General features: G+C 33.7%; 1 protein-coding gene across 1 annotated transcript; it reads right to left on the bottom strand.

The window, feature by feature from the left end:
• Positions 1-9,828: 9,828 nt before the first annotated feature.
• LOC143570588 (uncharacterized) lies at positions 9,829-10,935 on the bottom strand. The gene has a single exon (XM_077056206.1). The coding sequence runs from the start codon at positions 10,933-10,935 to the stop codon at positions 9,829-9,831; it is 1,107 nt and encodes a 368-aa protein (XP_076912321.1).
• Between the last annotated feature and the right edge of the window lie 1,336 nt (positions 10,936-12,271).

The raw sequence follows: 12,271 nt of genomic DNA, 5'->3' as shown, positions 1-12,271 counted from the left end.
CCACAATGGGTTATGTGCCAAATGACCCTTAGATTGGACCAACCAACAATTCAAAACATGAATTGTCTCCCTATTGTAGCTTAGAACAAATATGGTCTAAGATTTGGTTTGTTTTCATTCAATTCAAATGAATAAAACAAGTGTTGTTTTCCTTCTTTCCTGTCTTGTTTTTCAGGGGTTATATTCGTGTATCTTTTATAAATATAAAAGTATGATGTTTACATGACGTTAGAAATAGACAAAAATAAACTATGCAAACAATATCAATTAACTAAGCATTATTAATTAGGTGTAATTAAAACAACTTGTATAGTTGTATGTATACATGCATGTATGGATGTATGTGTATGTATGTATTCACTACGTATGAAATTAAGTTTCAAACGAGTTATTCATCGACTCATCGTCCTTCATGTAAGATTCTAAATAGAGATCCATCAAGTCATCAACTATCATCTTTCATCAATTGTTAAAATATGTGTTTGTAGGATTTTGGGTTATCATGCACATCTATAAAAATGTAATTTGTCGCTCTTTGTCCTCGTCAAAATGCTCATGAACATGCACTATAATGTGTTTAACCTGATCTTTATGAAAGTTACATGACAACATGTGCGTTAGGAGCTTCAGCAGGCGAGAAGAACATGATGTGGAGATAGAATTTTGTTTTTATGGTCATGAAGGGTGTGATTAGATGGTCCTGGTAGTTGGTTATGTTCATGTAGATGTTTTAGAAATAGAGTAAATCGAATTGTATTCTAATATTAATCAAAATTAATTAAAGAAAATGCAATCAAAAATAAGATAAGGCCACTTTGTTAAAAAAATTAAAATATGCTTAAGGTGAATGAAAATTGTTACTTCAAAACCTACTTAGTTACCAAAATATTTAATTATTATACCACTATACTTCATGTAACTATATTTTATACAATTATTTTGGTAAAATATAGAGATATTTTATGGTCAGCCCAATTCAAAAATCATAAACGCAAGAACGAATCGGGCATCATGATTCATGAATCATGAATATCCTTTAAAGTTTAACATATTGGGCTTTTGTTAGCAAAAAATGTGTTCCAACATTTATGGGCTTTTTACTTTTTTAGTGACCTTGAGCCTATAATAATATAATATGCAGTTTTGATAGCGGTAGCAATTAGCAACCGCTATACATTTTATTGTTAGTACATAGAGACTTAATTCACAAATTTTACGTGACAGAAAAAGGAATCGGGCCTAATCAAGGTAGTAACTCTAGGTCCAGTCTTTGGCTTGAAAATGGTCTGTTTTTATTTATATTGCTCTCTTTAAATTGCAATGATCACAAAGACTTAATTTTGATTTTTTGCGCATCATATATTATCTGATGGAGCCTTGTGATACACGAGTAGTAAAAAATACAACAAAATTTTATAATTCATAAATCTCTAAAAATCTCTTTACATACAACATTGGATAGTGACTCGTGTGATTAAGAGAAACGTTAAAATTATTATATTTAAACATATTTAAAGGTTACCTTATCTTACTATAGTATTAAAACATGCAAGAATTTTCACTTTGCATCATTATTATTATTACTATTATTATTAGTAGTAGTAGGAGTAGGAGTAGGAAAAGATAGGATATGATGTGAAATAAATGGGTAAAATAAGCAATGGGCATGGGCTCGTGTAAAATAAGCTTAGGGTTTTGTGTTATGTAGGGTGCACAGATTTCGGTTGGTACCAAAAAAAACCCGACAACCAACTTGGAAAGATCCTAAATCGAACCGAACATATGTAATTCGGTCATGCATCGATTCCCTAGTTAAGAAAATCCCGGTTTCGGTTATGGGCCGGAAACCCACATGATACCTAAACATGCCCGCAGAAAGATAATTCATAAAGGGGTTGCTAATCGATTTTGTTCGCTTTTATTTGACTTTGATAACCAACACGTTCATCGTTCCTTTGTTACCCAATTACAAATTTGATATAACTCTTAGGCTATGCGTAGTGGAGGGGCTACAAATTGGGGCGTTTTGCGCCGTGTGGCGCCCAATCAGCAAGGGGTGAGAATTTGTTTTTGGGGTGTAACGGTGTAGGGGCTACAATAGTAATATAATAATAATATATATATGTATATATATATATAACACACATACTAATATAATAATAATATTTTCTTCTTCCATGGCGACTTCTCCTCGCCCGCACCCCTTTTCGCCCAGGGAGGCGGTGTATGCGCCCCTTCTCGCCCAAGTTGTAGCCCCACTACACTCAGCCTTATGCCTTATTAAAGCATCTGTAATAAGACATTTTTATGAAGTATTTTGGATTTTTGTCCACCACTTATTTTTGTTTATTGTGGGTCTAGTTTTTAACAACCATTTTTTGCAGGTAGAGTACAAGCATGCCAGGTAGAGTACAAGCATGCCTTATTTGAGACATATATTGAAAGTACCACACAAAATACAATTTCTTTAGCATGGAGTATAAACTCTAAACACACCTTGGTTTGGGTTTCTAACCTTTTTATCTGAAAAATAACTTTATATTATAAGCTTTAACAAATAAGTAGAAAAACGTAAAAATAAACTCCGACACTCATTATTATATAAATGTTTAATTTATGTGTTGTCATTGTCTTATACAGTTGTTACTCTACATTTTTACTAAAGTACAGGTAAAGATATTCTCAACCCATATTTAAGGAGATCTTCATTTACTCCACACCCATATATCACAAGATTTTAACTTAAAATGGATTTGAATTTTTTCATCCTTCTCTTTTTCTAATGTAATTGTTATGATGTTGACGATGAAGAAGCGTTTCAACATCACATAGGGCCAGGGCCGTCTCCGAGAATTTAAATACCTTAGCCGAGCAAAAATGAAAAGGCCCGTATGCCTTAACGAAAAGTTTTTATTTGCTAGCGTACATGGATAAAACTTTTATCAACCGATTTATAATAAACTAAAACTATTCTTAGCATGTACTAATCTCAAAACCGTAGCAAATAGCCTTATTTTTAACACAAAAAAACATATATATGCAATATAAAAATCATGTGTGTCCCCGAACCTTATGTGCCCGGCCGATGGTGCGGCTCGCACACCCTCCGAGCCTCCCCTGCATAGGGCCGGCCCATAGGGATAGCGGAGTGGTCGACGGCCACAGGCCCGATACCCCGTTAGGCCCGATTTTTTAAAAAAAGGTATATTTATTTTTATTAAAAACAATATTTATATTTAATATTTAAACCTAACTAGTAATTTACCCGCGCGTTGCGCGGAGAAATTGTTCGGTAGAATCCGGGCGTTGCAGCAGCGATTCAATACATATTCGTTCGGTATTGGTTATGTTATTTGCGGTATAAACAATGTAGGTAAGGACCGAACATTCTAAATAATATATTATTCGACCTAACATATAAAAAGATTAGCATATAAAAAACTAAAATATTTAAAACGACATTTATTTGGTTGATAAAAACCCATGCGGAGGTAAAACCCAAGTGGCGTTGTTCTCAGGCGTTGAGAAGGTAACTCGACGTGAATTCGGTTATGTTCATTACGAAACCAGAACTAAATTAAAAACAAAACAAATTCAAAAAGAAAAAAATGAGAAATTTAGGCAGACCAATGGGGTAGGGTCGGTTAAACTTGGTTGTTGGTAAAACTCAAAGCGTTGTCGGTCTCGGACATTGAGGAGGTCAGCCTACACAAATTCGGATTCATTACGGTACCGAAACTAAAAATAAAATAGCATTCGGTTGGTTTCTATTACATTCGTTACGGTACCGGAAGTAAAAAACATTTGTTATGATACAAGAACTAAAACATACAAAAAAATTGGCGTTTAGTCAATTTTCGTTACATTCGTTATGGTACCAGAAGTAAAGTGAAAAAAACAACAAATTGCGTGGATCAATAAGGCGCCGTCACGTGGCCCAATCATGGTCTTGCGACACTAAAATCATGTTTTAATCTTATTAGATAATATTCATCCGGATCGAGGGTCCAGTTTTGACATTTTATATATTTATTTTCTAACAAAAAAAACAAAAGTGTAACTTAACATATAAAAGAGGGGTTGTGATTGTAAATATGAATAGTAAAATGAGTAGTAAAGTTAACTCACATTTAAAGATCCTCTTTTTAATGTTTAAACCTAATTACATGACCACTAGTTTGATCTAGTGGTAAAAAGGTATTACTCCCAACTAAAAAGTATGGGTTCAAGTCTCATTTAAGACTATAATGAAAATGTTGTCTGCTCATGTAAACCTTGTTTTTTTTAAAGACGGGCTTATTAAACCAGGTTCTGTGGTTATTATCATGGAATTGTGCGAGGGGGGGCACACTGCTTGACAAGATGCAAAGAAAGTTTAATATTAAAGCCTACCGTTTTTATGATTATGATGAAGCGATCGTGAAAGAAATTTTTGTTGCACAGGATGCAGCATTGATCATGAAAGACATACTTGAAGCCATTAAGGTACTTTTTTCTATTGATCTGCTTATTTTGTTAAACTGTATTTTGATTGCTTTAACCTCATAAAAAATTCTGTATATGAAATTAATAATTTAATTTTAAAGAATCTATAATCGTAGTTATTGAATTGTTGAAGTTCTTGCACAGATTTAACTGTGGTAAAGGATAAATAATAATAGTCTTCGGTCAGATGAAGCATTTAATGTGACCAAACAAAATAATATTTCAAAATTTTGATAGTAATTAGAATCCATTAAAATAAAAAGATATAATTTACTATAAAACGATTACAATAAAGTGGCAGGCAAACGGGCAACAAGCTGCGCCGCAACCCCCTTTTGAACAGCAAAGCCAATCCTGCTAAAAACGAAGCTTTGGGACCTAGAAGCTGAAGAGGTTCCGTGTACGACGCGCTGAACCCTACTCAAAAATTTCACAGCCTCTGGAGCCAGAAAACCAAATGTATCAAAGGCAAATGGTAGAAAGACATGTTGATTATCTAAACAAGCTTTCTCGTGTTTAACAACTTTGCCCGATTAGTTTTCTGAATGTCGAACATGTCTGGGTATAATATAAAAACATAATTAATCAAAACCATCGGCTTAAATATGTGAAGTTTTAGATGATTAAAATTAAAAGTTAAATATGAATCATCAAAGTTTTTTAAGGTATAGAATTGGAACGAATCAAGGATATTGTTATTTTGTATTGGTATGACCATGTTTATTTTTTTTAAATAACTAAATTTGTGTTTAAAACTGTTTAACAAACTAAAAAAAATAGTGCCAAGTGGCAAAAAAGGATGTTTGTATACATTTTGAATTTGTTACTATTTTGTTCTAATTGTTTTTACACATGCCTTAAATTTTTAGGTTAAATGTCATTATTGACAGTTAAATTTTTAGTCGATTAGGCTTTACAGATTTTGTTTTTTGTATTAGCTACATATCCCGAATTAATGATGGTATTTGTTGATGTGCGTAATTTTCTCTGGTTGATTAGGTTTGTCATGAAAATGGTGTTATGCATTTTGATGTGAGGCCTGATAATTTCGTGTCGGTGAGTTCTGGTGGGAATGTCTGTTTCAAGCTTATCGATTTCGGAAGCGCTCTTCAGTTTACATGTATGTTATTAAGCGGTTAGAATTAACATCACACTCAGTTTTGTAAACACACTAATAAAACATAACATTCATATTTGGGGGCAATTTCATATAACAGTAACCAAGTTTCAAAAATGTTTCAATTAGGTCACTCAACTTTTAAAAATTGTTCCAATTAAGTCACTCAACTTTCATATTTTATTAAATTAAAGATTTTAACATGTTTTTTAGCGTTTTTCTCTTTTGTTTCACATAGGAAATATTTTTATCTTTTTTATAATGTTGACGTTGAGTGACGATGTGAATTTTTAACATGTTTTTTTACAGTCTCTTGGAAATATTGGGTCGTAGTAGTGGTAGTGGTAGTGGTAGTGGTCGTAGTAGGAAAAAGATAGGATATGAGTCCTTAGCAATGTTACAGTAAGGGTTAGTTACCTCGAGTTTTAATAAACACTGTCCATACTTAAACTTATCATGGTCTAGACTACTTGAAGCAGCATGAACTACTTAAAGCAACCTAATATTCTAATTCATGGACTTAGTTACCTTGAGTTTTAATAAACACTGATTACGGTCCATGGAGATATAGAGTTGACAATTGATAAGTCAGAGCCGTTAAACTAATGACCAAAAAATGGCTGAAATGAGGCCAAAACCAACAACATTTATGTTGCGGCCTCCTTCTCAACCAGCCCTAGTTTCGCCACCGAAAAATCATTGAAAACCATTACATAAAAGCTTAACGTTTGGATGCATGTGTTAAAAGTGATTACATCAGTTAAAATAATCATATGTAAAGACTCCTGTAATCACTTAAAAGCAAAAGGGTGTTTACTATCTTTAAAGCTCAATGTTACAGTAAATGTTACCGAATTATTGGCTAAAGGAATAAGAAGCTAGCTTAAGTTTGACTCTAAATTATGAACGCATAATCCAGTTAATCAAAATTTAGAAAGAGTAAATAAAAATTTCAAAAGTTTCATGAAAAAATTATAATGATTCAACTACGCATTGTGCTGTTTGTATGTTGAACTCGTCATGCAATTGAAACCGAGTATATGCTATTGGGTTCACAAAGCAAAGAAACACATGAGAATTACAATAGCACAAAACAATGTAAAATTATTATAAAAATGGCTACAATAACATAATTATAAACATTTCATACCTCTGTGTAAAGGCATAATTAAGGGCATTTGGTTTCACAACATGTGTACATGTGAAAAACAATGAATAAATTATGATGGGTCTATATCTATTTCTTAGATATTTCACAAATATTTGTACAGATAATGAAAACTATATTTGATTAATTACTATTCATATACCTTTAAAATTTATAGATAGAAGATGGGAAATTGAGAAAATCTTTAATTTTGAATATAGAGATGGATACGGTGATTCAATTATGAAAGCTTTAAATGATGATAAAATACTTACTTGGAGTGCTCAAAATAGTAAAACAATTAAATAAAACTGTAATTATAAGCATGTTAAATGCTTAAAGATTAAAATTATAGTTAACCCGTATTTTGTCTTAACTAATAAATTAGTAATAATAATGATACGTGTTAAAGCACCTATCATTTTCCTATCAAAAGTTCAAAACAGCGCTTCATTTATATGAAAAAAAAATATGTCGCCGTTGATTAAACAATATAATTAGTATGTCTTATTTTACATGTGTTTGTAGAATTGGACTATTATTGTTACTTACTTTAAATTTTACATTATGCTTTAGAAAATGTTATTTGCGTAAAAAGGTTACAATCTTTCACACATTTACATATAAAAAATGTATCTATGAATAGAATAAATCAAACTTTTATTTAGGTAGCATGATATATTATATAAGTAAACATAACAAAATAAAAGGTTAAAGCTTATTTAACATCAAAGAATGATATAAAAATAATTGATGTGATGCACATGAGATTTTATAACAATACTATTAGATTATTTGTTGTGGTGCTTCATTGGTGTTGGATTCATTTTCTAATTTAGTCTATGTTCGCTAACTTAACCCTGTTGTGGATAAAGATATTGCTCGCGAGCCACTTTCCCAAACGTTCCCCTCCAGTTTACCCATTAGCGAGCTCGTGTTGGCCTGTTCACGCCCCCCATTGCCGACACCCGTTGTGTTCGCAAATGACGTGGCACAAATTCACCGTTTGCGCCCTCGTTGGCCGAGCCACAACACAAGCTAAACGAACACAAATATCTACAAAAACTTATGTCATAGGCATCATAAACCTAAGCTTATCAAAGTTGTTACTTCAAAAACCTGCCTAGTTATGAAAATACTTAATTATTATATCACTATACTTCATATAACGATATATATTGTATACATTTATTTTTTTCGTAAAATAAAGATATAATTTATGGGTCAGCCCAATTTATACTTTTTATTTATTTTCGTAAAAACAAGTTTTGATTCTTTTTTAAAATTTAACAGATTGGGCTTATGTTAGCTAAAGAATGCGTTCCACATTTATGGGCTACTTTTTAGTGGCTTTTACTCTTTGAGCCAATAATACACCAATTAGCAACCACCATACATTTTATTGATATTAAAGAATAAAGAGTACACAAAGACTTAACCCACAAATTTCACATGATAGTAAAAGAAATTGGTCCAAAATAATTAAATATACATATGTGATAAGAGCCGGTAAGAGTAGAGGTGCACAAACCAGTTTAAAAATCAAAATTGATTTGGGTTGAAATCGGTTTGGTCAACAAAAATCAAAACCGGTTTATGATAGGTTTCAGTTGAAACCGGTTTCTTGACCAAGTTACGGTCGGTTTCGGTTTTGGCAAGAGAATTGTCTAGGTACTTCATAAGGGTGATCCAATGGCAAAATGTCACCGTCAGCTAGCCCAACCAAATCGTACGAAGTTCTTATTCATCTCCAAGTTATCTCCAATTCCATAGAAAACCCACCTCGCGCACCGAATGCCTCAGGATCGAACTAAAGATCACAAAGATTCCAATTTTCCTTTATTGAGCCACCCACGCCCCTCTCAAAGTGTTGTATGTGGAAATTGAACATAAGCTTTCAGTGAGAAACTCAAACTTTTAACCACCATATCAGTAATATCACATTCAAAAGGACATCTTGGGCTTGAAATTGCAATGACATTTGATTTTTGTATAACATATATGTTAAACCTTAGACAAGTGAATTAAGAACACCAAACACGATTTTGCATAAAACGTTTATGCGACTCTTTTCATTAATAAGAAACAAGAACAAAAAATTTTCTACTCTTTCTAGTCTTCTCTACTCTCTGAACAAAAGAAACTTATTATGGGTTTATATAACACCCACAATTCTAATCATACTCAAACTAGGAAACATAATAATACTAGACTTCTAATTTATCTAATAATAAGTAAAAGATAATTATGACACCAAGTTATTCAACTTGGTCCCTAAACTTTGGATCTCCACCGAACCGTCCCTTGAGATCTTCCGTACCACCCTTGCACTTTTCATATTAACCATTCGGGTCCTTCAAGTTGGTGTTGCTCCAAGTTTTACACTCCCTCTCAATACCAACTTCCATTGTTCTTCCAAGATCTTTCACACCTTGTAACGCTCGCACTTCCTTAAGCTTGATTCTTGGATTCGACTTTATAACACTACCTTCAGGTTTCTTTTTCCTGGTTACAAATAAGCTAGTTTCGAGATTACCATTGTTTAGAACTGCATCACCCGATTTCAGATAGGAAACAACTTTTGCTTTCTTAACTTCATGACCAACTATCATGGTACTCAAAGCAATTCGTCCATCTTCACTTGATGCATGCTCCCTCTCGAACTCAACTTCTTCATTCATTCGTTCATTCGGATCACCCGAACTTTGCATGAACCTCATGCAAACTCCAACATCAACTTTGTTGGTTTGTTGATCTTCAACGTTTTCTATTCCATCATGACAACCCGTAACATGAGACGGAACTACCTCCTCGTGCACTTCATTCAACACGGTTTCTTTCTCGTCTTGTTCGGTTACCGTCACTGTTACGTTTTGATCAACCATATTTTCTTCTTCAACCACGATTTCCTCATCATCTAGATTCAAAATAACAATAGATGATTCCATGGTACCTTACTCTGATTCAACTCTAGCATTGCTTCTTGATCTGTCCACCAACAGGAGCCTACTTCAAACCATTCATCTATGAGGTTCGGTTTGAATTCGGTCTTCAACCACGATTTCCTCATCATCTAGATTCAAAATAACAATAGATGATTCCATGGTACCTTACTCTGATTCAACTCTAGCATTGCTTCTTGATCTGTCCACCAACAGGAGCCTACTTCAAACCATTCATCTATGAGGTTCGGTTTGAATTCGGTGTCAACTGTGTATTTTCCTTGAACCTCGGCCATATTAGCCTCAACATCCCACGGTTCTTCTTCTTTAACAACATCTGCATTACCTTCCTCCTTAGGTTCTCGACAGTATTTTGCCATATGTCCTTTTTGTCCACAGTTATGGCACCTAAATGGAAATTGTTTTGGTTGGTACCTTGATTCCTTGTCTCGGTTCTCTTCGTCCGATGAATCTTTTTCAGAGTTGTCGTCTCGACTCTTTCTGTTCCATTCTTTCTTCTTCGATCGTTCACCTTTCTCGTTCTCCCAATATTTACTCTTGCCTTTCTCACCATCACGATTCTTATTTTTGTAGAACCGATGCTTCTCCTTCCTTCCCACATACAAGGCTTCGCTCTCGGTTTTAACCAACACTCTGGCTAACTGTTTCGCTAAGGTTTCTTGTCCGGCAAGAGTATTCTCAAACTCGGTTATACTCGGTTGGGTCGCCCACCCTTGAATAGCGGTAACGAAGCTACGATACTCCGGCCTTAAACCGTGGATGAGTATCCGCTTCATACGAGCATCGCTAACCCGAGATTGTGGATCGAGTTCTCCAATTTCGCGACATAGATTCTTCACTTTACGAAAATATTGTGAAATAGGAAGATCACCTTGAGAAATCGTCATCAACTCACCTTCGACTAATTGCAATCGAGCATCGTTCTTCTTCGTAAATAAGGTCTCCAACGTATCCCACGCTTGCTTTGGGTATTCGAGATCTTGAATGTGATTAAGAACATCATCATCTACCGTTGTCTTGATGATAAACATCGCCCGACCCGCTTTTACCTGCCACTTTCCGATACTACCATTAATATCGTTCGCGGGTTGTCTCGTCTCGGTACCGTTCGTTACCTGCCAAAGATCTTGACCTTGAAGATACGATTTAATGCATGTCGACCATTGTTTGTAGTTGCTTTGGTTCAATTTCTTGATTCCGCCTACGACCTGGAATTCTGCCATCGTTTCGGTTTCTTGACTAACCAGAGATAAGTTCTTTTCTTCCTATATGTTGGTGACGATCACACACAAAAAAATAATTCTGCCAATATAAAGGTTAACGATGGTTGTGTTGTTTTGTTTTTCTTTTCAACACAAAAAATAATTCACAATAGTAACTTATAATAATTATTGTGGTGACGGCATATTGGAGTTTCAAACTGGATCTTCAATTTGTGGATAACTGAACCCAATTCCTTTTTCTTGTACTCCACGTAAATTAATAAAACAAATAGAAACAATATTTCTTTCTTTTACCTCCTGCTTGATCGATCAAACAAAACTTGGTTATCTAACCTCAACTTTCGGCTATAAACACAGAACTTTCTTGCTAGCTCTCAGTCGATCTTCAAGTAGCCTTCGGTTTTCTCCTCTTAGTGATATTGAACCGTTTCTTGACCACGATCGGTTTCTTGGTCTCTTATGTCTTTGATTGGAACTACTACCGCAATCAAGACTTACCGCCAACCGGAAACACGAGCCTGGATCGTTAGGCTCTGATACCACTTGTTAAACCTTAGACAAGTGAATCAAGAACACCAAACACGATTTTGCATAAAACGTTTATGCGACTCTTTTCATTAATAAGAAACAAGAACAAAATATTTTCTACTCTTTCTAGTCTTCTCTACTCTCTAAACAAAAGAAACTTATGATGAGTTTATATAACACCCACAATTCTAATCATACTCAAACTAGGAAACATAATAATACTAGACTTCTAATTTATCTAATAATAAGTAAAAAATAATTATGACACCAAGTTATTCAACTTGGTCCCTAAACTTTGGATCTCCACCGAACCGCCCATTGAGATCTTCCGTACCACCCTTGCACTTTTCATATTAACCATTCGGGTCCTTCAAGTTGGTGTTGCTCCAAGTTTTACAATATATTATCATATTATTAAATAGAACATTTATTTCTCTCACTTTAAATTCACTTTAATTAAAAATAAAATACTTATCATAAGTGCTTACAATAATAAAGTAAATTAAATGAAACTGTAAATTTATAAACATGTTACGTGTTTACAAGATTAAAAATATATTTAACCCGTTTTTGTCTTCACCAATAATGATAAGTTTTTGACCACCTATCATTTTCCAATAATAATAGTACCTTCGTTTATATGAAAACTATATTTTGTCGTTGATCAAATAATATAATTATTAAATGACTTATTTCCCATGTATTTTTTAGAAGTGGTCATGTATTTACTTTAACTTTTATGCCTTTGATGCTAAATGTTAATAATAGCATTAAAATGTAACAATCACTCACATATTTACATATAAAG

Source organism: Bidens hawaiensis, unplaced genomic scaffold (genome assembly GCF_021521415.1).
Source record: "Bidens hawaiensis isolate Kalapana, Puna unplaced genomic scaffold, B.hawaiensis_p1.1 tig00025010_1, whole genome shotgun sequence".
Lineage (NCBI taxonomy): Eukaryota > Viridiplantae > Streptophyta > Magnoliopsida > Asterales > Asteraceae > Bidens > Bidens hawaiensis.
This window is presented reverse-complemented; position numbering and strand designations above follow the sequence as displayed.

What these genes read in the sequence shown, in the direction of transcription:
- LOC143570588 (XM_077056206.1), bottom strand. Translation starts at nt 10,935, where the DNA reads ATGGCAGAATTCCAGGTCGTAGGCGGAATCAAGAAATTGAACCAAAGC.